This window comes from Oncorhynchus clarkii, chromosome 2 (assembly GCF_045791955.1).
Source record: "Oncorhynchus clarkii lewisi isolate Uvic-CL-2024 chromosome 2, UVic_Ocla_1.0, whole genome shotgun sequence".
NCBI lineage: Eukaryota > Metazoa > Chordata > Actinopteri > Salmoniformes > Salmonidae > Oncorhynchus > Oncorhynchus clarkii.
Genome location: NC_092148.1, coordinates 36,048,320 through 36,075,719, shown reverse-complemented (window position 1 = coordinate 36,075,719; position 27,400 = coordinate 36,048,320). Strand labels below are relative to the sequence as shown.

Below are 27,400 nucleotides of genomic sequence, written 5' to 3'. Positions count from 1 at the left end.
ACCAACCCTGTTACACATTCATAATCAACAAGCAGAATGACTGTCTTACCACAATTAGCCACAAAATCCCTAGTTTCTTGAAACTGTCCCGTGACATTTTCCCTACATTTCCTCTATATGGGACAGCCCCCTAGCAATTTGTGTTCTAGCCAATGAGCTTTAACCCCTCGCATTTGAGTGACAACTGGCAAAAGGCCTGCCCAGCGTTATCAAATGAGGTTGCAGGGCAGGCCCAACGACTCAGTGTTCGGCAGAGAGAGCGCGAGAGCAATGAGGTGGTGCACATATCTGCACATAGTAAGCAATTTTCAGGGACTACTTTCAGACTACTGGCTAAAATGTATACAAAAGTACCAGAGAATGTCTTTAAAGGCCCAGTGCAATCAAACATGTGATTTCCTGTGTTTTACACTGTATATACTTCCACATTATGAGGTTGGAATAATATTGTGAAATTGTGAAAATTATGATAGTACCCTTTTAGTGGAAGAGCTGTTTGAAAAGACTGCCTGGAATTTCTGACTGACTTGGTGGGATGGAGTTTTGGCCTGCCAGGTTAATAGAACAATAAGAAAGAGTTCCAAACCTCTCTGCCAAGAACAGATAGTTTTCAGTTTTCCCCTCCCCACTCAGACCACTCCACAGTCCGAACAAAATTCTTGCTTGAGAAATTGCTCTTTGCTAATTTTTGGTTCTTTTTGATAATTTAAATTGAAAATAATCACTTTAAGGTACTTAATAGTTACCCAGAAATTATTTGATATTGAAATAAAACCGTCTTCATTCAACCTTTTAAAGGTATATTCTTCCTGCCGCTGTAACAGAAATTTAACAGAGGTAGAGCACACACTCCTTGAAGTTCTACCCATCAGTGATCAAAGGCCTTCAAGTAGAGGAGGGAAAATTGGCAAGTCAATTCTGCTAAAAAAAAATTGTAATCCAACTGCTGGCTGGTTTAAGGCTAAAACCCCATCCAGTGTGTCGTGTATGCCAAAGCCAAACAATATTGCGGCCAACATGCCAGCAATGCAAGCCTCTCCAGGTTTCTTGTTTCCTAAAGAAGTGTCTTTGTTGTCACTGGCAAAGCACCTATAAAGGTTATGATGTGAACTGGTGGGACCAAACATTTAAAATGTCCCAGATTACAAAGTTCTTTATTCCGCATGGTAGCGAATGTCCATTTTATACCTCTAATTTGTATCTCCAATATGTTCAACCTTGTGCCCTGGTATTATGCCCCTGGGTCATGTTCAATAGGGTACACAACAGAAATAATTTTAAAAAAAGTTTTGCAATGGGAAACAAAAATGTGCCTTTCTTATTGGATAAGTCCAGGTAGTCCCTCCCTGTTTTAGTCCGTCGTCTTCCATTTGGTGCTTAATGAACACATCCCAGTGTATCACAGCAACCTTTCCATCTCTGCAACAACGCAAGTGCTTATGCCAGGCATATAGAGGGATGGTGGTAAGACTAGGGGCCAGAACCAAGCTGTTACATATTCAGGTACCCAGACGGGCTGGTGGCATTATTTTAAAGAGTGTGAAGAAAGTGGAAGAGAAAATCATTAAAGCTCTTTAGTTGAAGGCCATTAAGCCTCGACAATAGAGATTCCAATAAAGTGTTTAATTGGTTGAAACAAACACAGATGAACTATACAGCTTGATGATAGTGTTAGTCAGCCATTTGAAACAAACCAAACACTCTCCATGGTGCTTTGGTCTAGAACATGCAGAATCTTGAATGCCATGCTACAAAAGACCATACAATGTTAATATAAAGTATGTAGACTCTGCAAGATACAGGAAACCATCACATACACTGGATCATAGCCTGCCTCATATTTTATTTAGGAACATTATCGCTTTCTACTATTTTAGCTAAGTAGTGTTAAATGACACGTGAGAGTAGCTAGAGCACTCAGGACCACCACATTAATATGAATCAGTCGGTCCAGCTCTGACGAATCAGAGCAAGCTCTGGGCCCAGACTGAATGGTTGTACATAAACACATCTACGGAGCTGTGTGGAGCAGAAAAAGACCACTCTTACATCTGTCAATATGGTTTAATGCTGGAATAGGCCTGAAAGGAGACAATTAGAGATACTATACAGGAGCCTTCAGAGAAGAACTTACCAGGTCTTTCAACATTGGAAATGGAGCTAAAGGGCAGTCCACAAACACAATTTATTTAGTTTTTCCTGAAGGTCATGATGCCCTGTTGCCTGGACTGCTTTCCAGTCTGGGATGAACAATATTAGATAAAAACATTTGGTCTATGTTGCCCACTAGTGGGCAAAGCAGGAAAAACAGGCCTCTATGTAAACTGGTACAGAAAGTCCATATGCAGAAATGTTATCCAACCAACTTGCTAAAATTACAAGTGTGTGTTTATGTATGCACAGGACAGATGGAGACAGACAGAGCAATGATTCACATTTTATATTTATAATTTTACATTTTCTTAAATATCTACGATAAAAAGGCCCCACCCCTTGCACATTCATGATGATATAGAACTGAAGCTGAGCCCTTAACTCCCCACCATGGTATAAAATCAAAAAGATGACTGATTGATACAGATCAAGAAAAAAAGAGAAATTCTTGAGTCTTGCAGAATTGTGGGTGGAAGGAGCAAGGATGGTTCACTGGGCTCTCCTGAATCAGGGCTAGGGGTGACAGGGAAGGATGGGGGATACAAATATTGGTTAAGGGTATAGTCATTGATATAGGGAATGTTGTTGGGTTGGGAGTATAGAGTTAAGAGTGGGTAAATGGCTCTAGTAGATGTAGTCCAGGGTTGGGCAAGTGTGGTTAAAATGTTCCACGGTTCGGTAAGTGTGGTAAGATGGCTACAGGTAGGAGATGGATGCATGTTCCAGGGTTGAGTTGCGTCAGGGGAGTTCCTCAGAGGTTGTGGTTGTTGAAGATGATTGTAAGGCGGTCTGGGATTCCTTCATTCTCCCTCCAATTAACATCCCAGTCAATGTCTAAATGAATCCTGGGAAGAGGTGCTGCAGGAGCAGGATGGCTCCCACCACCATGAGGCCACAGAAGAACAGCACCAGCCAGATAGGGAAGGATCCTGGGACAGTGAAGATACAGGGAGAGAGAGAACGAAGGAGGGTGAAGGAAAAGACAATACTGCTCACAATGCTAAATTAATGCTACCAATTCAAACCACTTACTTCGGTTTCGTACCGTGTGCATCTGACAGCGGCTGTCCACAGCCACACTCAACATGGCTGCCTCGTTGTTCCCTTTGAGGCTCTGACCTTTGGGAGTGTCAGGCAGGAAAGCCAGATCGGTCACCACAATGCCGTGGCACTCCTGCACATAGTACAACTTCTACAGAGACAATGAGACAAGATAAATAGGGAGTTACACAGGGATAAGCTAAGGCAGCTAATTATTTGTGTGTGTGTTTGTCTACCTGTAGTGAAAAGGCGACATAGATTGCTACTGATCCCGTCACTGTCCCAAGGCCGAGAAAAGTTCCAGAGTCACTGTGGAACACAGCGAGAATTTTAAAAAAGAGCCACTGACTCCTGGTTAACAGGGAAGAACAAATATCTACAACAATTACATTTATTCAGGGATAGGCAGTATACTGTATTGATGCACAGACCAGTTAGAGTTTTTACTTTACCTTCTGTAACGGTATTTCAATGTTTGGTTTGTTAAAATGTGATATGCCACTCCGTTTTTTAAAAATAGTTTACTCCGCAACTTGAGTCATCTCTCTCCCCGAGCTCTGCCCCATCACTGAAGGAGTGCAGTTGCTGTTAGACCACAAGATCATTTGCCGACAGTTCACTGCATGGTCAATGCAGCAGATGAAACAATATGTTGATGACACACAATGCTGCTTTCCACTTTGCTTCTTAATATAAGTGTTCTATAATTACACTATTAGTTTGTATCTTACTGTCTTCAAACAGCTAGTTTGTCTTTTCTTAGAACGTTGTGCCTAAAATCGTTTTAGCCGCTAATGCAAATCGCTAGTTAGCTAATAAATGTACTGAGTTTGAGCAAATGTAGCTAACTAATACAGCCTGATACCAGTGCTGGTGTAGGCCTAAATCAGCATGTTGTTTAGGCAACAGTATTTTCTAAATCAGAGAGGAATAAGCAAAGCATGAATATATTATCTAGCTACATGAAGTAAGAGAAACTTTTCATGTAGCCAAAGTTTATAGGGTTCCACTCCCATGGGAAACACTTAACAACACTTTGGTTCCTACCCTGTCACAATAACGCCTCCAATTAGTATTGAAATTCCAAGTTCTATGAACGCTTGCTTGGCTTTTTCATTCATTGACCTGTCAAATAGTGTATTCAAAGTGCCCACTATTACATTCTAACGCTCACCAGACAGTTTTAGGTACACCCAACTAGTACTGGGTTGGACCCCCTTTGCCTCCAGAATAGCCTGAGATCTTTGAGGCATTGATTTTTACAAAGGTGTTGGAAATGATTGTTGATCAATTGGTGTCAAGGGACCTAATGTGTGCCAGGAATAAATTCCCCACACCAGTACACCACCACCCTGTACCATTGACACCAGGCAGGATGGGTCCATGGATTCTGCTTACATCAAATCATGACTCTGCCATCAGCATGACGCAACATCAGATCAGGCAATGTTTTCCCACTCCTCAATTGTCCAGTGTTGGTGACTGCGTGGCCACTGGAGCCGCTTCTTCCTGTTTTTAGCTGACAGGAGTGGAACCCGGTGTGGTCGTCTGGTACAATTGCGCATCCATGAGTTGTGCGTTCCGAGATGCCATTTTGCACACCACTGTTGTACTGCACTGTTATTTGTTTGTCAGAGTGCAAGATTCTTGCCATTTTCCCTTCAACCTTTCTCATCAACGAGCTGTTTCACAGGACTGTTGCTGACTGGATGTCTGTTTGTCGCACCATTCTCAGGTAAACCCTAGACAAAGTCGTGCGTGAAAAGCCCATGAGGCCGGACGTTTGAGATACTGGATCCGGCATGCCTGGCAGCGACGTTCATACCACACTAAATGTCACTTAGAATGGGCAAAGCGAGTGACCTAACGTTCAATCGAACAGTAACAATGCCTCAATGCCCGTCTGCCTGCTTTATATAGCAAGCCACGTAACTCACTGTCTGTAGGAGCAATCCATTTTTGTGAATGGGATGATGTACCTAAAACTCTCCAGTGAGTGTAGAATAATCATTATATTTCCATGATTCCAACACCCAAGTGTTTTGATCTAAATCGCAATACTTACGTTAAAAATAAGGCCTTGATTTTTTTGTGCATATTGTGCGCACCTACGTGGCAGTGTGGAAATGGTCAAATTAGATCAACTTTTGGTTTAAGTTTGATTGTACAGAACAGAGAAAGCTCCTTTGAAAATCACTTCAAATGTATGAGTAGCCACCTTAGGATCATGCACAACTAACGTATAAAGCAAATTTAGAAATGTTACTATTCAAAAACATATCATAAATGTGAGAAATATTGTGATATGATATTTTGGCCATATCAGCCCTACATTTATGACACAGTAACATCATAGAGAAATACCTGCAATGAGCAGTTACGCAACCTTATCAGAGATTAACAAATAAGACTTTCTCAATTCATCTTTGCTCAATTCCTCACATCCTTTCTGATTTGCCTCCTCAAAATGCATTGGAAAAGAAGGTCTGAGGGGAGGGACCTTCTCCAATTCAGAAGGGGGGGGCAAGGAAAGATTGATTGAATCCTAGGTATCATCTCTATCCTCCCTCACCTGACAGCCAGGGTGGAGATGACCTCAGTGCCGCAGGGGTTCGTCAGCATGGGTAGGAAATTCTGGCCGTCCCATTTAGAGAGGTAGCATTGTGGAGGTTTTCTGTCTCGTTTGTGGGGGATCTGGACGGTGTAGAGCCTCAGGGTGTCTTTCTGGTCCTCGACTTTTCCAAACCTAAATGGGAGAATGAAAAAACATGTGGTATGCTAGTGTGGCTATTGGATCAGAGCCATATGTCGGTGATGTAACCGGGTATATGAACATTTGTAGGAGAAAGGGGTATGTGCTTGCCTGCAAGACATATAGCGGTATGACTTTGCTGCTATCTGAGGCATCTTCTCATGCCAACAGAGGCTCATGGCTAGCTGGTTGCCACTCCATATACTGCAGGCAAAGTCCCGGCCCACCGTCACAAGGTGCTACACAGAAACACAAAATAACACACACACAGGTCAGAAAACACTTACCAGTTTAGCTTGCACATTATGTTTATAACCTTCTCATTACTGTGATTCCAACACAGACAGACATTGAGGTCAGATACTTATTAGCTGTTTAGTACCTTGTTATTCGGACTGATGTCCAAGTCTTCAATTTCCCCCTCATGGGCTTTGAAGTCCAACTTCTCTTTTAAGGAGGGGTACTGGTGAGAGAGCAGACGCATTACAGTCAAGCTCAAAACCTGCACAGTAACAATTGGGGAGAAGTCGCAACATGGCGGCTATTTTGGCATAACTTAAACTCACCTCCCACACTCTGATGTGTCCGTCTGTCCCGCCAGTCAATAGGAGGCTGAGATCAGGACTGAACCTCACACACTTCTGGAGGGGGTCCTGGGGGTTGAGGTCCGACTGCACCTCCCCAAACGTGTCAACAGAGATCTGGGTGGTGTTATCATTCATCTCAGACACATTGCCCCTAGCAGCAGCTCCCTCACTACCCTTACCCCCTTTCCCAGCTCGTCTCCTAGCTGCACCCTGCTCACTGCCACCCCCTGCTGGAAAATAAGAGGCATAGTGATGTGTTAATGTAAGGCAGTGTTGCCCAATCATACTCCTGGGGACCCAAAGGGATGCACATTTTTTGTTTTTTTTCCCCCCTACCACAAACATACGTGATTTAAATAATCAAAGGCCTGATGATGAGTTAATTAGATGAATCGGGTGTGTTAGTGCTAGGGCAAAAATAATTATGTGCAGCCCTTTGGGTCACCAGGACCATGATTGAGAAACACCGATGTAAGAGATTAAATGTAAGATAGGAATGATGTTACAGTAAATATATCTGTAAAGATAATTTGAACTTTGTGTATGAAGAGGTTTATAAAAGTGAATGGCAAGTTTTTGGGGGTGTCCCTTCCTTACCGTCTTTGCCCCTGGGCTGGCGTTGTCTGAAGCGCATGAGGCTGCATCTGCCGTCCTGCCCTGCGGCGATCACGTCCCCGCCTATTGCCAGGTTCATGGTGGCACGCGTGTCTGTGTCATGAGAGTGCACCAGGGTGGCACAGTGCTGGTCTCCTACCAACTCCAAACCCAGGAAGTGCTGAAAAGACAGTTCCCAACTTAGCAAATACTGTACAACATTACTCAGATTTAATTAGATCAAAATAAATGCTTAATCACAATGTCTACAATGTTTCTGCATTTTCACACTTACATAATACATGCAATGTAAAAGGGTGTGAAGACAGAGAAGAGACTAGAAATTGAGAGATTGTGCCCATAGAGCAAAACCATTACATGATCACCTAAACATTCAGTAGCTTACCACTGCATTCTTTATGCCCGTCTTGGAACCGCCTCCCCCTCCTGCAGTGATCACCCATCCTGTTTTGGGGTCCACTTTGATTGTGTAGAGGGGGAAGGGGGCCCTATACAGGTCTGGCATCCTCCGTTTGCCCATGGCTCTTGAAGGAATCAATCCACTTTAGGGCAAATTCCTTGTCTGTAGAAACAGATGCATGAGTACTCAAAATACAAGACAAAAAACTATAATTACACAATAGTAGCTAGATCCTTGCTTTTAGCAATGCTGGTGTATTTATATACACTAGTGTTGCTTTCAATTGTATTTGGTTGCACAAAACAGTCCGTGGGAAGCCAGAAGTTAAATACAATTTTCGGACAACTTAGGATGCTGCACACGGTTTGCAACATCCTAAGTAGTCCGAAAATGGTGGTGGAAAATTGTGTATTAAAGACAGTACACATATTTTTCCTGTTTTAGAAGATCCTGACCCTACCATTACAGGTGTTTACACTGAGCTGGGAACACAATCATAATTACATTAAGACGTATGGAGCAGGCGTGAGATTTGGGTCAGAAAACGTACCTCAATGCAGGGATGGGATATGCCACTGTACTCCAAATTGTACCTTTATCAACACTGCTCCATTGAGAAGATACTGCTAGTTTTCCTGGGAAACTGCCATTTTTGGCTTCATGCTAGCTGAGGATGAAAAGTGACGTTTTCTGGGAAAACTAGCAGTATTTCAATCTTCTCGATGGAGCAGTGTGGATAAAGGTAACATTTGGAGTACAGTGGCATATCCCATCCCTGCAATTAAGTAGGTTTTCTGACCCATATCTCGCGCCGACTCCAAGGTGTGTTAATGTAACCATGATTGCGTTCTGACCTCCGGTGCAAACAAGAGTAACTGTAGGGATGGTATCTTCTACCTGTCAAGCCTAAGGCGCTTGCTACATCGTTTGATAACTAACTAGAACAGGGGGTGGGTATAATTTGTGGAACTTTCCAACAGGAATCTGTTCCAAAAACGTCGTAAATAACAAGGTTTACAACAAACAACGCGTACAAAGTTGTATTGCGGCCGAATAAGATACCGGGTAGGGAGTGGGCTATTTCATTGTGTTTAACTCACCATGTTTATTCCGAAAAATGTCTGTCCTCACTCTGGTAGCCTATGGACAAACATTAAGAATAAACTACGTGGTGAGTTGATGCCTATTCGTTAGCAAGGTTAATTGATCGTGCTACATTATATGCGTTATTTGTTGGCAACGAAGTTTTTGGAACATATTCCTGTTGGAACGTTCCACAAATTATACCCACCCTAGAACAGGTGTTGTTATTTTAATGTTAGCTCGCTAAACATCCCATCGCGAAAGTCTTGTTAGCTAGCTAGCTACATAACTTGAAATATTTGCAATTGTCACTGCACAATAAATCTGTACAAGATAGTTTAACTAGCTAGCTAACTCGCCATCTAAGCTTTTAGCATGCCAGCCAATCATTAACGTTAGCTAATTGAGCATGAATGGTGCACTGGGTATTGTATGCTCATGTATTTGAGGTCTTGCAAACTCTACCTGTGTAATCTGCTCCGATTTCTCTTCTGATGCCAATTATTTCAATTAGTTGGCTATTATTCTCATTATGAGCTGTCACTGGCTGCACATATCCAATGAAAATAACGCTAAAGTTGCTAGCTAGCTAGGTAGCCAGCTTGCTACTTCCCTACATACACGTCAGCAGCGTGCAATCTGAGCGACCACGTCATTAAAGACGCCGCTGTACGTACACTGTCAAAAAAAACATTTGAACTAGCCCTAGATAGACCACACCCCGTCAATGGGCGAAAAGTAATCATAGTGGGCAGAACAAGCAAGGTGGGCAGAGCCGAGCACGAGTTAGCGAAACTCTATTGGTGCGTTCTAGCCGACATTTGCATATTTCCGTTAGGTAACGTCTACTCTGTGGAGTGTGCGTGTGCAATAACTCAATTTGTTCTTGCGCTACTAAACAACGCATTTTTATACATGTATTTTTAACTTTGGCAAAGGGTAAAGTCTACAAAACTTGGTCCACTCTGTTTATAACAGATTCTAGTTTGGGGAACAGAAAACTGTATTAAGATCAAAATCCAAAATCCATCTCACTCCATCTTCTCCCACTGCCAGCCACTGGGCTTCCACTCATAACCATATTTGGTGGTGAACGGAAATGCCAACCGGAGGCTTCAGATTTATATATCCGGTGAAACATATATCTCATTTTTCTGTGACACTGTATTGATTTAACTGTATTGTTGTTTTTTTTCTAAACACAATAAACATTTTTAAAAGCATTGCAAAACAAGAGACAAATATTTGCAAACAAATTACATAGATGTATTCTATTCTACATAGAGCTAAAACCTTCTGTAGATCATGGACAGCAGAAAATATTTGCACAGGCCTATATTGGCCAAACAATGTATTGATAATAACACTTTCCTCATGCAAATAATATGTTTTATGTTTTTTACTTTGTCCTCTGTGGCCAATGCCATGGTAAACAATATGCACATCTGATGTTCTATTCTGATTCCTCCCAACAGGGTCATTCAAATAGTTACAGTGTATTGGCTTAATCACATGAGAGGGATGATGAAAAAAATTGTCTCTCTAAAACAATAGTGATACTGAGAGCATGATTGTGATATTGTTATAGGACAATGTTAATTTATGAATCTAAAGAAAACCCTCACCTGATGAGAGACATGGTTAGACACAATAAACAGGATTCATTTGTCAGTCCCCTTCCCTTGCCCATTTCTACTGGGAAGAGATCATTCTGAAAACCGGACTTGTATAATCCGCTTTAGCAAAGCAATCAATTGTTATGCCTCTGAATAAAATCATGACATTACATAATCATCTGTCAACTGTTAAAGGATGTACCCTAATCCATTGCCTCCCATAATCTGTGTCTAATTTTGCACACCATCTTCATCTGTCCTACCTCAGCCTTTGCTGGTGGTAAAGAGCACTGTTTAATAATTATTGTTGGCTGTTCTCTGGGGAAATCTGTCTCTCCACGGCAACATCAGTCTTGGGATCCAGCAATTAATGAATCACTTTTACAGAGTGTTACCTACAAGCCTCATCTATTTCAATGGGCTGCATCGAGGCACATATCAGTAGCGGTAGGTTAATTCTCCATTCTCAAAAATATGTCCACATGTGTTCTCGTGGTCTCTAACCTCTGCTTCTTTAACAAAATTCTAATTGATACATCATGCACTTAAAAAATGAGGCAAAAGTAAGTTCAAGGGGTGTGTTTATGTGGGGGGGGGGCATGGTGACAAGGGAGAGGACCTTGTGATATGGGGTATCAAACACCCCTAGCTATAGAGGAATGAATTCAGTGGGAAGTATGATTGTTCAATTTGGGCCTGAGAGGAAGGGAGGGAGTTGTTGATGAGTTTGTTTCCAGTAAAAAAAGGTCAATGGTCTGGGTATTGACCACACGTTCAATACAGGGTTTCAGTGGAATAATCAATACAGGTCTAATGGCAGTGTCAACGAAAGAAGCCTGTCTCGGCAGGTTCGGCACAGCCAGTAGTGTTTCTGGGACACAAACAAATGACCAGACACAACAACCTGAACGCATTTCATAGTCAAAAAATAATAATGAACAACGACGCCATGTGGTGCATGAACAGCCCTGGAGCACAAAGACTAGACTCAGTTCCTGCTCCACACACACACACTGTTTGGCATTTTACTGCATTGTTAGGCGCTAGTAACAAGCATTTCGCTGCACCCGCTATATGATTTTCTAAACTGTGTAAGTGACCTTTGACTTAAACTAGGGTGGGCGTTCGCAAAATAAACTGATGTTGTGTAATGGACTGCTGCTCTTGTTTGGATTGTTCAAGCCGATGCGGGAACAGTTGCCGATAAGTAAGCTATCAATTGTTCCCTCCCAAAGACTGGTTCAAGTGACATGCATATTTATTTTACGGTGTTTGTTGGATCCAGGGGTAGGCCCAGACTTCGAACATTTTTTCCTTCTTTTTTTAAACCTTTATTTAACTGTAGAAGTTGATAATTTGGTGTGATAATGGTCAGAGTCAATTAGTGCACATTGTGCTGGTATGGCTAGGAGGCGGGAAAACATAATGCGAACTTTAGTTTCAATTAATCCATAATATGAAATCAAGTGTCATGTTAGTTCATCCAGTCATAATGAATAACCATATGCTATTTACATTTAGTTATCCTATTTGGAATTGTCTGTCCTAATTTCTGACTTTGTACATGGGAGGCAAGGGGGGTGATCTAAAGACTGGGACGGGCTTATCAGGGGTGAAAGTGAAGATCGAGGGCGAAAAAGCAGAGCTGTTCCGTGTTTTCTGCAGAAGGCGAGAGTTCATTGTAGTCTATTACTCGTCGAGAGGGACATGTTCATGTTATTCTTATAACAAACACCCCAAACGCACTGTTTTGATTACAAGTGACATCTAATCCTTAAAAGAGCGAGCACCACCTATAGGAGATCGAAAGTGGCTTTTTCATGGCTCTGTAAGCGGATGCAACAATATGCGGATGGTTTTTACAGCATCTGGTACACAATCTCTGTTCACATGCGGCATTTTAAACGGGATAGATAGACAGGAGATGCCAAACGTCGAGTCACTGGAGAATGAAAACCTACATTGAAAGATCACGTTCATCTTTGGCCATCACCACATGTTAAATGGATACCGAATGGGTAAATAATGACGCTTATTATTTTCAGTCATTCGATCATTTAAGTGGGTATGACAATAGCAGTCCTCTAGCACCTTTTCGAAATAGAAATGTAGCCACGCGATTTAACCCTGAAATCACAGGCAACAAACTCATCAATATGTGTAATGAGGGCAAGAAATATGTAAATATGATGTCCTTATACTGTAGGCTGGAAAACCGTGTTGCTTAATAACACGGCAAAACATACTTAAGTATTTTAAATGGATAGTCTCGATGGTGTCATTTTGGACATCCATTTTACAAGTTCTAACGTTTTTGTCTTTTTCATAGAGCGCAACATGTAGCCGATTTCCTGTGTGCACTGTAAAATCAGAAGTCCCGCATAGTGCTCCGGGGTTACTATCAACTGAGGACAGAGGCGCAGTTTTCTCAAGCTAAATATTGGAAGGGAACGAAAGACATTGCTCTCGGGATCAGTCTGTCAACTGCAAAGAAGAAACGAATCTAGGCCTCTTTTGCAAAACTTGCAAAGGCTGTCCATATTTTCCAGTAATTTTCTTAAAAATCCCTGTTTTTCCCAACGTGGATTGCTAGTCAGGCGTTATCTCAGGTGGAGGGGCCGCAATTCATGATAAACAGCATTCCATGAGTTTTCACCATGGAAACCCCATGTGAACATTGGTGACGACCTTGATGCAATGAATATGGAGAGAAGGGTGGCAATGTAAACAAAGTTTTGTATTTGAAAAGAAACAAAGCTATATTATCGCCCCCACTTTATTCTTAGTGAATTTTCCATGGGCTCCTTTTGCCTTAGGCCTACATTTAGAGAACATTGGATTGGTGAATCAACTGACACTGTCAGAGGCGTGTAACTAACGAATATGTGAGCAAAGCTATTCCAAAGTGCAGATCCTGATAATCAAGACACTACGTGGGATTTAAAGGACATTCGTGACACCTCAGGGCAAAGGGTTCAGTTTACACACAGGAGAATAAAAGGAAACCCGATGAGAGAGCAAGCACGATGTAGGCCTACGTTTGAACCTTACAACAGTACCTTGAGGAGTTTTACACCTGCAGAGCTACAAACAGATTCCCACTTTTTTACGACGAGGTCACAGGAAGAATACAAAACGTAGTCATTATTCACGATGCCTCGCAACCGGGCCTTCTCAGAGCCGGAGTACTCAGCAGAGTATTCCGCGGACTGCTCTGTGACCCTACCATCGGACCCAGGCCATGCCGTGGGGCGCTCGCACGAGGTAACAGTTCGCAGCCAAGGGTGCTGCCTCTGCCTCCCACGCTTCATGCGTCTCACCTTTGCACCCGAGTCTCTGGAGAACCTCTATCAGACCTATTTCCGGCGGCAGCGACACGAAACCCTGCTGGTTCTGGTTGTGTTTGCTGCCCTGTTTGACAGCTACATCATTGTCATGTGCGCTGTGGTCTACACGGGTGAAAAGCTGGCCTCTGTGGTGGTGGCATCACTGGGCCTGGCATCAGACATCCTACTCTATGTGTTGTGCCGCTACGGCCTGCTACCCGACCGCATCTCACGACGTGTGGTTCCCTACGCCCTGTGGGTGCTCATAGCGGCCCAGATCTTCTGCTACCTGGGCCTGAACTATGCCCGCTTCCACCAGGCCAGTGACACAGTGGGCTGGCAGGCCTTCTTTAGCTTCTCCTTCTTCCTGACACTGCCCTTGCGGCTCACGCCCATTGTGCTGATCACATCCGTGTCGTGCGGGGTCCACACCCTAGTGCTGGGGGTCACCATTGCTCAGCAGCAGCAGGAGGATATCCAGGGGGCGGCCCTCGGGAGACAGGTGAGAGTGGGGATGGGGCTGAGGACACACCTTGGGTGGAGGATGAATTGCAGTGGGAGTGGGTGAGTTGTGATGGGGATTGAAGTTGCAGGTAGAGTGGGAGACGGGTAAGAATGGGGGCTGAGGACACATGCAGGAGGGGAAGGAAGTTGCATGTGGAGAGGGAGACGGGTGAGAGTGGTTCAGGAAACACCTGGGGTGGGTGGACACATAAGAGTTGGATGAAGTTGCAGGTGGAGTTGGAGACAGGCAGATGTGTGTGTGTGGGGGGAGGCACGGTATATAGTAGGGTGGCAGGTAGAGAGATGTGAACATATCTTGTGAAGTAGCTCATAAAATAACTAGGAACAGTGCAACATGCCATATTTGCAACTCGAGGAATTATGAGCGATTACTAGGGTATATACAGCAGATTTAATAATGTTAAAATGACAGTGCAGGTAAGTCATGCAAGCTTTCCTGATCACAACAAATGGTGTGTTGAAATAATTTCATAATGCAGAAGATTAGCCTCAAGTCTATGTACTATTTATGTCACATTATGCCCTGTAATTGTCTTACAGCATCTACAATGAGTAGGTGTTACTGATGAGTCTGCAAATAGGCTGACGCTATCAAATGTTTCGGTGACAGAGCAGAGGCTGGGGTCTCAGTGTCTCCTACCAACTAAAAGAGTCTCAGGTAGAATTATCAATGGCAAAAAAAAGCCTCTGTGGTTTTGTCATTTGTCTATATTTGTTATTTTAAAGGTCATTCTCTTGTTTGACATCAATACTGTTCTCAAATGGTCCACAGTTTTTGGTTCTCAGTATGCTCATGTCTTTATCATAATGTCACATTAATCCAATGAGATGCAGGCAGCCCAATAAAATGCCAACCACCCTATCAGAGCTTCAAGATGAGCGAATCAAAATATTATTCAATCAAAACAGTGCAGTATCCAAACCTTGTTTGAAATTGAACTCATCAGTAGCCACCTCATTGCAACCTATAAGAGTTTGGTAATGGTTTATTTAGAGTGCTGGTTTCTTTTTGCCTGTCTGCCACATTCATGGCTGCAGCAATTCAGTAAGATACCACTAGCCTAGATCATGATAAGTCTACACAAGGCTCCTCCCCACAGCGTTCAGATTGTGTCCGTATGTCAAATCAAATTTGTATTTGTCACATGCTTCGTAAACGACAGGTGTAGACTAACAGTGAAAGGCTACGGTGCGTGCCTGTTTGTGTGTTTGTTATAGTGCAGGTGGTGTGTGCATGTCGTGTGTAAATGTGTGTGTCTAATGACTCTGGCGTTCTCCAGCTGCTGGCCAACATAGTGATCTATGTGTGTGCCATCACTGTGGGCGTCATGTCCTACTACATGGCAGACCGGAAACACCGCAAGGCCTTCCTGGAAGCACGGCAGTCCCTGGAGGTCAAACTCAATCTGGAGGAACAGAGCCAGCAACAGGTGAGACTGACAGACTGAGACAGGGAGGAAGTGTTGGCAAAAACATATGGCGGGAGGACAGAGGGGCATATACAATATAGGGCAGGAGACAACATGTGCAGAGAGAGAAAAGTGACAGAGGTTGGTAGGTTTGAGTGGTAGGTTAGAGAGTGGGGGGCAATAAGGATCATGTGGCAGTGCCAGAGTAGTGCCCTGGTTTGAATGTATGTGATTCTGATTCAGGCCTGTTTTATTTATGTTGCAGCCAAAGGGAATTTAAACCAAATTCTTAGTATCTATAGCTCCATTTGATCTACGGTTACAGTACACGTACACTAAGCTAATTACGTGTGTGTGTGTGTGTGTGTGTGTGCTTGTGCATATTTTGTCTGTTTGAGTTAGCACTGTGTCAGCAGTCATTTCCCCTCCCTCCCCGTCTCACAGCTGTGGCCATTGGGCATTCTTGATTGCTACTATTTATGGAACAGACGGTCACTGCTATATAGAGCTCAGAAAGAGGGAGAGCGCTGAGAGGAAAGGGGTGATTATGGAAGTGAGGGAGAGAGAGAGACAGAGAGACTCTCCCAGAATACTAATGGAGAAGCATGGGCTGCCGGGATACAAGGGCCGCCAGCCAATCAAGGAGCATCCGGTCGCTGCAGGTTACTATGGCGACCGGCCTCCTGAGACGATGTCCGCAGTAATCACTCTGCTGACTCGCTTGCCCATTTTTTTTGTCTCTCTCCGTCAGGTTTTGATAAGAACGTAGAAAAACCCCGCCACGTTATTTGTTTTCCTCCTTCCACGTGTGTGTGAACTCAAGGCTTTTTGTTTGCCTGATGCGTTTGTGTTTTCCAATGTTTATGTTTCTGGTCTTGGGGCATCAAGGGTGGAATCTGTTCAGATGGACTTACGTGGCGATGAGTGATAGTTTTAGGCCAATCAGATTTGTGTATAGGGACAGTGCTTTTAACAGGGAGAAAAGCTTTAGGTCTATATCTCTATGTACTGTGTAATATGTGATTATATATCATGTTTGTCCGTTGGATGTTTATTTTTAATCAGGGAGTCATACTGAGACCAAGGCCTCTTTTACAGATAAGCCCTGCATTACAGAAATAACAGAAAATTCACACATCAAAATGCAAGCAGAAAGAAACACGGTTGTAAAATACAAACACATTCATCAGTAATAAGCCTTTGTCAGGTTAAAAATTAGTAAATAAGGTTCTCAATCAGCTTACTGAATTTCCCTAGAGGGACCCAGATATCAAATGTAAGAACATTTTGAAGATTATTCCATAAATAAGGTGCAATGAAACTAAAAGCTGATTTACCTAACTCAGTAGCAACCAAAGGATTTTCCAGAGTTAGCAAGCCCCGAGACAGAATGTGGTAACTCGTATGTCTAAAGTTTAGTAAAGAAGTTAGGTACAGTGGGACGTTTTGTAAAAGGGCTTTCTAAATAAAAACATAGCAATGTATCAACCTACGTGACATCAGAGGGCCAACCAATTGTCTGTCGGACCCCAGTAAGACAAGCTGTCGCTAATGGGGATACTAATAAATCAAAAGAATGCAGTGACTACGAGTACAAACATTTTAGCCCGTATTAAAGCGCAGTGCACTATGTTAAACTGCATCTAACAGCTTTAATGAAGTGGCAGCTGACTTCATATAGATGATGTCGCCATAGTCTAGGACCGATAGGAACGTCGACTGAATAATCTACTTTCTACTAGAGAGGCTGGACTTATTTCTATAGATGTTATGAGAATTTTGTTCTCAATGTTCATAAACTGAACTTCACTTAAAATACTCTGTCTATTACTAAGAATTTGTAAGGTTCTTATTGAAATGAAATATACAGAGGCCAGTTTACAACAGTCAGTAAGGTTTATTTACCAGAGCGCTCCTGTACATATACAAAGACATTCCTTTAATAACTTTCTCTTACCCTACACACATACATACACACCAACATAGGGATTTTCTCATGAGTTTCACCACAGTTTATTACCACTCAGCTGACAGTTCCAGTCTCCCCCAGATACGAGAGCTCTGGAGGGGCTCTCCCCGTCCTATCTTATCTTCCCCAGAGTTACAGCCGGGTCGGTTCAAACATAGGTTAATGTTTCTCTTCGTTTTCTTTTGACACACACATACATTCCTTTCTTATGTTAAATGTATACATCATTTAGTCATTATTCATAAAAATCACAACAATAGAAGACCATTTTTATTATCAGCTTCATAACTCATCAATATGCTTTTTAATTAAAAGACAGCTTTAAATCTAACCAGATATTTGTAAGCAGGGACACAATCAATATGGACACTATCCAAATGACATGCTTCAATCATCAGAGTTATTTTTATGTGCTCTAGAGAACAGTTTTACCTGCATGCAATACTAATTCCATGGTCAATAAAGTTTTTCTGTAATACAACGAAGGAAGACTGTAGTTCAGATAGAGTCTGCTCAACCGTGGGAGCAATAGCATACACAACAGTATCATTGGCATACAAGTGCAGTTTCTACTTCTTTAAAAAAAAACATGTCGATATTGTTAATGTTAAAAAGCACAGGGCCAGAATCGACCCCTGTAGGACACCTTTCGTAATATCCAGGAAACCTTATTTAACACCATCAGTAGATATACACATTGAGTTTTATCTGTCAATACATTTTAAAACCAGTTACATGCAATCTGGTCTAGGTCAATTGAGGAAAGACTCTGAATTAGCCATGAGTGATCAAAAGTATCTAAAGCCTTTTATCCATACAGTTAACTACATCATTTATAACTAGGGATCCAGCAGAGATAGTGCTATGAGCTGGTCTAAAACCCGACTGATGTACATTTAGAATACATTTTAAAAATAAGAAAGATCTTATCTGAGAATTAATCAAAGATTCTAATATTTTAGCCATGCAAGAAAGTTTAGAAATAGGGTGATTTAATTATTTAGATCACAAGGGTCTGCACGTTTGTGAAGGGGGAGTACATGGGCCGCCTTCCAAACCTTGGGGATAGTACCAGATATAATCGTCAGGTAAAAAATATGGGTTATTGATTCAGTAATCTGTGGGGCAGAGAGCTGCAGCAAGAATCGATCAAGAATATCAGCCCCAGTGGATTTTTTTTACCAGTCTTAAACAAGGCATTTAGCACATCACATATAGTAAATTGTTGAAATGAAAACAAAGATTCACTAGAAGTTAATGGGTTAACCATGTAGGCTGGCAGAGGAAGAGCAGTTGATTAACTTACCGGGGTCAATTTAACCACAATTTCTGGCAAATAAAAAGCCTGCTTGGATAAAATTATGATTAAAAGCATCGCTCATCCCATTCTTCTCAGTTATGATGCCAGAGTCAGACAGAACTTGCTTAGGCAGGGAAGAGAAGGAATTTGTACGCTTCAGTGCATTTACTGTTTTCCAAAATTTTGAAGGATCACCAGCAGTCGGATATAGAGTTTAAAAGGTAGTTTGATTTAGCTTTCTTAATCAAGACAGTACATCTGTTTCGCAATTGTCTGAAACATTTCCAGTCCTTTTTCCTTGCTTTGGCCCAGGTCTGATTTTGCATCTGAATGAGCTTAGATTAGAGGTCGACCGATTAATCGGAATGGCCCATTAGTTAGGGCCGATTTCAAGTTTTCATAATAATTGGAAATCTGTATTTTTGGATGCCGATATTTGCCGATATTTTTTTACAACTTTATTTAACGAGGCAAGTCAGTTAAGAACACATTCTTATTTTCAATGACGGCCTAGGAACGGTGGGTTAACTGCCTTGTTCAGGGGCAGAATGACAGATTTTTACCTTGTCAGCTCAGGGATTCAATCTTGCAACCTTACGGTTAACTAGTCCAACGCTCTAACCACCTGCCGCACGAGGAGCCTGCCTGTTACGCAGTAAGAAGCCAAGGAAAGTTGCTAGCGAGTATTAAACTTATCTTACAAAAAACAATCAATCAATCAATCATAATCAGTAGTTATAACTACACATGGTGGATGATATTACTAGTTTATCTAGCGTGTCCTGCGTTGCATATAATTGATGCGGTGCGCATTCTCAAAAAAGGACTGTCGTTGCTCCAATGTGTACCTAACCATAAACATCAATGCCTTTCTTAAAATCAATACACAGAAGTATACATTTTTAAACCGGCATATTTAGCTAAAAGAAAGGTTAGCAGGCAATATTAACCAGGTGAAATTGTGTCACTTCTCTTGCGTTCATTGCACGCAGAGTCAGGGTATATAGACCAGTTAGGGCCGCCTGGCTCATTGCAAACTAATTTGCCAGAATTTTATGTAATTATGACATAACATTGAAGGTTGTGCAATGTAACAGCAATATTTAGACTTAGCGATGCTATCCGTTAGATAAAATAGGGAACGGTTCCGTATTTCACTGAAAGAATAAACGTTTTGTTTTTGAAATGATAGTTTCCGGATTCTACTATATTAATGACCTAAGGCTCGTATTTCTGTGTGTTATTATGTTATAATTAAGTCTATGATTTGATAGAGCAGTCTGACTGAGCGATGGTAGGCACCAGCAGGCTCGTAAGCATTCATTCAAACAGCACTTTTGTGCGTTTTGCCAGCAGCTCTTCGATGTGCTTCAAGCATTGCGCTCTTTATGACTTCAAACCTATCAACTCCCGAGATGAGGCTTGTGTAACCGATGTGAAATGGCTAGCTAGTTAGGGGGGTGCGCGCTAATAGCGTTTCAAACGTCACTCGCTCTGAGACTTGGAGTAGTTGTTCCCCTTGCTCTGCATGGGTAACGCTGTTTCGAGGGTGGCTGTTGTCAATGTGTTCCTGGTTCGAGCCCAGATAGCGGCGAGGAGAGGGATGGAAGCTATACTGTTACACTGGCAATACTAAAGTGCCTATAAGAACATCCAATAGTCAAAGGTATATGAAATACAAATGGTATAGAGAGAAATAGTCCTATAATTCCTATAATAACTGCAACCTAAAACTTCTTACCTGGGAATATTGAAGTCTCATGTTAAAAGGAACCACCAACTTTCATATGTTCTCATGTTCTGAGCAAGGAACTTAAATGTTAGCTTTCTTACATGGCACATACTGCACTTTTACTTTCTTCTCTAACACTTTGTTTTTGCATTATTTAAACCAAATTGAACATGTTTCGTTATTTATTTGAGGCTAAATTGATTTTATTAATGTATTATATTAAGTTAAAATAAGTGTTCATTCAGTATTGTTGTAATTGTCATTATTACAAATAAAAATAAAAAATCGGCCGATTAATCGGTATCGGCTTTTTTGGGGGGGGTCCTCCAATAATCGGTATCGGCATTGAAAAATCATAATCGGTCGACCTCTAGCTCAGATAGCTCTGAAGATCTAACCCTTGGTTTTCTGTCTTTGACTCTGAATTGTTTAAAAGGGGCTTGTTTATATGCCAGAGGAATTACATGTGGAGGATACATTTTCTAGAGCCAAATCTGGGTCAGGAATACAGGAGACAGTGGCTAAATCAGAGTAGAACCAAGGATTAGTATTTACATAAGTATTCAGACCCTTTACTCAGTACTTTGTTGAAGCACCTTTGGCAGCGATTACAGCCTCAAGTCTTCTCAGGTATGAAGCTACAAGCTTGGCTCACCTATATGTAGGGAATTTCTCCCATTCTTCTCTGCAGATCCTCTCAAGCTCTGTCAGGTTGGATGGGGAGCGTTGCTGCACGGCTATTTTCAGGTCTCTCCTAGGGCTATTTCGGTGACTGTACTACCGCCACACCTGCGGTCATGAAGGCAGTCAAATTCCACATGGCCATTTAGTCACGGTAATTAGGCTTCTCCAAGCTCAGATGCTGCTGCTGGTCATTAGTAGCCTACAAAACGTGCTAACTGCCTAGTACTCAGCACTGTATTGTCCCACTAATCACTCTGACATCAATGCAAAAGTATTTGAAAATCTAATCAAACACTTCATGTGAGCCCATGAGCTCATGTTGCGCAATGTTTCAATAGGCTATGCAATTGTGCAAGAAAACAGAGTGATGGCCTCTACTAAAAAGAGGCTATAGACTAGGCCTACTATTTATTTCTCAACTTTCCTAATATTGCGCACATTGCTTATATTTACAACAGGAGCATAGCCTACCTGGCTGGCATGAAAACAAACCACAGGGAAAAGCGTCCTCCATTCACTATTTAAGTGCATTAGGTGACATGTCATTTTTACCGCTGCCCTTGTTTTGAAACAGGTGCATGATAATGGTCCATTCTAAATCAAAACAAATTTCACACATATATTATTTATTACATGTAAATACAATATTAGCTTATCACTTGTGAATGATATATTATCAATTCTGAATGCCCAGCATAAGAAACAGTCTTTTTTTGCTACTTTTTAAAATCATTGTCGTACACCTCATGTAGCCTAGCCCATGGGCCTATATGTTTTAATAATGTTTGTATCACAGGTAAAGTAGCCAAATAACTTCTTAAAATGAAGCACATTAATCCGCTTTACAAGGGGTGTAGAGCCTAACTGGCATACGTAAGCAGCTTGTGAGTTTCAAGTTTGGGGAAGATAATATTCACCATAAAAATGCAGCTTTATAAGAAAAGCATTACAGGCATAATTGCATTTGCAAGAAATACCCTAATAGTTTATCAACATTTTAAGCTAAGCATTCTGATCTGTTGCGTCAGCCACATTGCGTCAAAACTTTTTTTTTTTGTATTCTTTTGGGATCTATCGCATCCCACAACTGTTCCAGACTATGTTTGGAATATTTATTACTCGCACAGAATAGAATAGGTAGACTTTTGTACTATGGGGAATAGTAGATTGACATAGGCTAGTGCTTTTGCTGTTCGTTATGCCTACTTATCTTGTTGGCTGACGAAAAGTAAATTTGAACAGTTCTTCCAATATCTTCAATATGCACCTAGGAATTGGATAAGGACGCAAGCAGTTGTGTCCGCAATGTGTCTGTCTTCACTTGTAGCCTGTGAGAAAGTCCCGATCACTCGATGGAGCATGCAAAGGGGATGCTGCTGTGAAATTCTAGGCATTATCAATTGCTTATCAAATTGTGAATGAGTGACTGATGTAGTGTGTACAGCCTGCACAATAAACAAAGCAGAGCAGAGCTCATGTCTTTCAAGCAACCTTTTTCAAATCATCATTAGAGTCACATCATGCAGCATTACAATGTAAACTCTGCAAAAATAGAAACGTCCTCTCACTGTCAACTGTGTTTACTTTCAGAAAACTTAACATGTTTAAATATTTATATGAACATAACAAGATTCAACAACTGAGACATAAACTGAACAAGTTCCACAGTCATGTGACTAACATAAATAGAATGTGTCCCTGAACAAAGAGGGGGTCAAAATCAAAAGTAACAGTAAGTATCTGGTGTGGCCACTAGCTACATTAAGTCCTGCAGTGCATCTCCTCCTCATGGACTGCACCAGATTAGCCAGTTCTTGCTGTGAAATGTTACCCCACTCTTCCACCAAGGCACCTGCAAGTTTCCGGACATTTCTGGGGGAATGGCCCTAGCCCTCACCCTCCGATCCAACAGGTCCCAGACGTGCTCAATGGGATTGAGATCTGGTTTCTTCGCTGGCCATGGCAGAACACTGACATTCCTGTCTTGCAGGAAATCACACACAGAACAAGCAGTATGGCTGGTGGCATTGTCATGCTGGAGGGTCATCTCAGGATGAGCCTGCAGGAAGGGTACCACATGAGGGAGTAGGATGTCTTCCCTGTAACGCTCAACATTGAGGATGCATGCAATGACAACAAGCTCAGTCCAATGATGTTGTGACACACCGCCCCAGACCATGACGGATCCTCCACCTTCAAATCGATCCCACTCCAGAGTACAAGCCTCGGTGTAACGCTCATTCCTTCGACGATAAACGTGAATTCGAATATCACCCCTGGTGAGACAAAACAGCGACTCATCAGTGAAGAGCACTTCTTGCCCGTCCTGTCTGGTCCAGCAACGATTGGGTTTGTGCCCATAGGCGACGTAGTTGCCGGTGATGTCTGGTGAGGACCTGCCTTACAACAGGCCTACAAGCCCTCAGTCCAGCCTCTCTCAGCCTAATGTGGACAGTCTGAGCACTGATGGAGGGATTGTACGTTCCTGGTGTAACTCGGGCAGTTGTTGTTGCCATCCTGTACCTGTCCCACAGATGTGATGTTCGGATGTACCGAACCTGTGCAGGTGTTGTTACACGTGGTCTGCCACTGCGAGGATGATCAGCTGTCCATCCTGTCTCCCTGTAGCGTTGTCTTAGGCGTCTCACAGTACGGACATTGCAATTTATTGCCCCGGCCACATCTGCAGTCCTCATGCCTCCTTGCAGCATGCCTAAGGCATGTTCACGCAGATGAAAAGGGACCCTGGGCATCTTTCTTTTGGTGTTTTTCAGAATTAGTAGAAAGGCCTAAGTTTTTATAACTGTGACCTTAATTGCCTACCCTCTGTAAGCTGTTAGTGTCTTAACAACCCTTCCACAGGTGCATGTTCATTAATTGTTTAAGGTTCATTGAACAAGCACCGGAAACATTTTTTAAACCCTTTACAATGAAGATCTGTGAAGTTAATTCGTAAAAATCCAAATATCTTTGAAAGACCGGGTCCTGAAAAAGGAACATTTCTTTTTTTTTGCTGAGTTTATTAACAATCAAAACATATATCCCAACGTTTGTAGAACAACTAAAGTTACAATATTAACTCTAAATTAAGCATATAGGAGTACCTATTTCTTTGTTAACCACTCATCACAGAAGAGCAGCGTCCGCACTCCCTCAAATCGTTTGGAGAAAATATCCTTTCTATTTTATTCAGCTTTATTCAATTGTATTCTTTATACTATAAAATAATGCCATGGAATTCAAAGCAAATCTTGTCTGCTGAATGAACTAGTGTAGCCCACAGCCATTTGGCATAGCCAGATCAGGACCTAACATAAGGAAAACTCAGAGTATGCTCTTCTGTTCTTCTGAAATTTACTACATTTTCTAAAATAGATCATGGAATTATTGTGAAGGTGGGGTCGTTGTCCTGTTGGAAGGTGAACCTTCACCCCAGTCTGAGGTTCTGAGTGCTCACGAGCAGGGTTTCATCAAGAATCTCTCTGCGCTTTGCTCCGTTCATCTTTCCCTTGATCCTGACTAGTCTCCTAGTCCCTGCCGCTTTTAAATTTCCCCACTGCATGATGCTTCCACCACCTTGCTTCACCGTAGGGAGAGTGCTAGGTTTCCTCCAGATGCGACGATTGGCATTCAGGCCAAAGAGTTCAAACTTGGTTTCATCAGACCAGATAATCTTGTTTCTCATGGTCTGAGAGTCCTTTAGGTGCCTTTCGTCAAACTCCAAGTGGGCTGTCATGTGCCTTTTTACTGAGGAGTGGCTTCCGTCTGGCCACCCTCCCATAAAGGCCTGATTGGTGGAGTGCTGCAGAAATGGTTGTCCTTCTGGAAGGTTTTCCCATCTCCACATAGGAGCATTAGAGCTCTGTCAGAGTGACAGTCTGGTTCTTGGTTACCTCCCTGACCAAGGCCCTTCTCCCCTGATTGTTCAGTTTGTATGAGGGGCCAGCTCAAGGAAGTCTTGGTGGTTTCAAACTTCTTCCATTTAATAATGATGGAGGTCACTGTGTTCTTGGGGACCTTCAATGCTGCAGCAATGTTTTGGTAACCTTCCCCAGATCTGTGTTTCGAGACAATCCTGTCTCGGAGCTCTACGGACAATTCCTTTGACCTCATGGCTTGATTTTTGCACTGTCAGCTGTGGGACCTTATATAGACAGGTTTGTGCCTTTCCAAATCATGTCTAATCAATTGAATTTACCACAGGTGCACTCCAATCAAGTTGTAGAAACATCTTTAAGGATGATCATTGGTAACAGGATGCACCTGATCTCAATTTCGAGTCTCATAACAATGGGTCTGAGTACTTATGTGAATAAGGTATTTCTGGTTTTTATTTGCAAAAATGTAAAAAAATAAATGTAAAAAACTGTTTTAGCTCTGTCATTATGGGGTATTGTGTGTAAATTGATGAGGGGAAACAGTTATTTTTTCAATCTATTTTAGAATAAGGCTGTAATTTAACAAAATTTTGAAAAAGTCAAGGGGTCTGAATACTTTCCAAATGCACTGTATGTACTGTTTGAGCACATCTATTGGTTGAAGGGTGATAGAAGTAGATATAAATTGAATTGGAGGCATTTGGGATGGCAACGGACTGTTTCCTTTGGACAGTTTCCAACTGACGGTTTCCTTTGTTATAGAAAGTGGTTTGATCAGGTCACTGAATCTTTTCTGATTCTGATTGAGTCATTGATTGATTCTGCTGCCAATCACACACAATGAAGTGCCTTTATTGTAAGCTGTGCATGCGTCTACTGAGGCTCTTTAGAGTCTCCTCATATCGACTGAAACCTCACCACTCTCCCTGTCATCCACAGGAGCGTCTCTTGCTGTCCATCCTGCCCAAGCATATAGCAGACGAGATGTTACAGGACATGAAGAAGAAAGAAGCCAGTCAGACTGGACAGAAGGAGATGCAGCAGTTCAACACCATGTACATGTATCGCCACGAAAACGTCAGGTAAGACTATAGACCTATGGCTAGGAGAACATAACTTATAGAGTATACTATGTTATATAACACAGAGGCAGGATGATGTGATGACTGCATGTAAATCCCCTTTCTCCTGCAGTATTTTGTTTGCAGACATTGTGGGATTCACTCAGCTGTCATCATCATGCAGTGCCCATGAGCTGGTCAAGCTCCTCAATGAACTGTTTGCCCGCTTTGACAAGCTGGCTGCCGTGAGTCACTCACACACACACACACACACACAGACATAAATATATTACTTACTGACTAAAAATGTATATTGGTTGGCATGTATACTAATCTTTTAAACAGATTTATTTATAGATGAAAGTTAATTTAAATGAATAATCACATAATTTCACATACAGATGAAATCACTTATTTGAATGTTCCAGCCTCTCCACTACCTCACTGTGTGTGTGTGTTTCTGTGTGTGTGTTTCTGTGTAGAAATACCACCAGTTGAGAATAAAGATCCTGGGAGACTGTTACTACTGCATCTGTGGCCTGCCAGACTACAGAGAGGACCACGCTGCCTGCTCCATCATGATGGGCCTGGCCATGGTGGAGGCCATTTCGTGAGTAGCACCCAATGGAAATGTGGACTGTAGAAACTTTAAAGTGGTTTGTGGTATAGGCTGCATGTGTCAAAGGACATCATATTCACCCACTTAGGGTCAAAGGGAGTATACTACTGTAGGACATATTACTTTCATGTGCTGAAAAAAGGTCTGACATCTATAGTATCTGGATAAATGCTGAGAAAATAATACACAATTCATATTTTCTTAAAAGGTTTGATGTGCTTTTAAGTCAAAACCTTTCAGTATTCCGATTGACTTCCCTTTCAGACGTGTTCACATCTCAGAGGTCCTTCTGTACTTGTGGTGGTGAATAGGGTGTCATTTGAGATTTGCACATAGAGTAGGAATAATGTGATGTGCTGGAGGCAAAACAAATGGGAGGGGAAAGACTGGCTAGGGTGGTTCTTCTTGGCTCTGTGTCACGGTGACTGGGTTGTCCTGTAGGTATGTTCGTGAGAAGACTGGGACAGATGTGGACATGCGTGTGGGGGTACACACTGGCACTGTCCTGGGGGGCGTCCTGGGACAGAAGCGGTGGCAGTATGACGTCTGGTCCACTGACGTCACAGTGGCCAATAAGATGGAGGCTGGGGGAATACCGGGGTAAGAAGGAACTGGTTAAACCCTTCTAAGTTATTACATTTTCCCTAAC

At 42.2% G+C, this 27,400-nt stretch overlaps 2 protein-coding genes across 6 annotated transcripts in view; one reads left to right on the top strand and one right to left on the bottom strand.

Moving 5' to 3' along the window:
- Positions 1 to 2,425: 2,425 nt before the first annotated feature.
- On the bottom strand, positions 2,426 to 9,310 carry LOC139367286 (guanine nucleotide-exchange factor SEC12-like). 2 transcript variants are annotated; one of them, XM_071105514.1, is made up of 10 exons: positions 9,098 to 9,310; positions 7,535 to 7,711; positions 7,132 to 7,309; positions 6,514 to 6,764; positions 6,330 to 6,410; positions 6,059 to 6,186; positions 5,768 to 5,941; positions 3,432 to 3,504; positions 3,187 to 3,346; positions 2,426 to 3,083 (listed from the first exon to the last, which is right to left on the bottom strand). In XM_071105514.1, exons 2-10 carry the CDS (start codon positions 7,667 to 7,669, stop codon positions 2,989 to 2,991), a joined length of 1,275 nt encoding a protein of 424 aa, XP_070961615.1. In that variant the 5' UTR covers positions 7,670 to 7,711; positions 9,098 to 9,310; the 3' UTR covers positions 2,426 to 2,988. The 2 variants fall into 2 exon arrangements, with proteins under 2 accessions (XP_070961615.1, XP_070961620.1); XM_071105519.1 differs by having other exon boundaries at positions 6,514 to 6,761.
- A 1,960-nt stretch (positions 9,311 to 11,270) lies between these two features.
- The window catches only part of LOC139367234 (adenylate cyclase type 3-like), a 32,014-nt gene continuing 15,884 nt past the window's right edge, over positions 11,271 to 27,400 (top strand). For 2 of the 4 annotated variants that reach the window (XM_071105472.1, XM_071105463.1), the window contains exons 1-6: positions 13,253 to 14,076; positions 15,380 to 15,529; positions 26,011 to 26,153; positions 26,266 to 26,377; positions 26,615 to 26,742; positions 27,193 to 27,351. In XM_071105472.1, coding sequence (XP_070961573.1) covers positions 13,402 to 14,076; positions 15,380 to 15,529; positions 26,011 to 26,153; positions 26,266 to 26,377; positions 26,615 to 26,742; positions 27,193 to 27,351 — 1,367 coding nt within the window. In that variant the 5' untranslated portion in view covers positions 13,253 to 13,401. Of the gene's footprint in view, positions 12,267 to 12,577; positions 14,077 to 15,379; positions 15,530 to 26,010; positions 26,154 to 26,265; positions 26,378 to 26,614; positions 26,743 to 27,192; positions 27,352 to 27,400 lie in introns of those variants that run through there. The other 2 variants (XM_071105481.1, XM_071105491.1) reach the window with 2 other exon arrangements.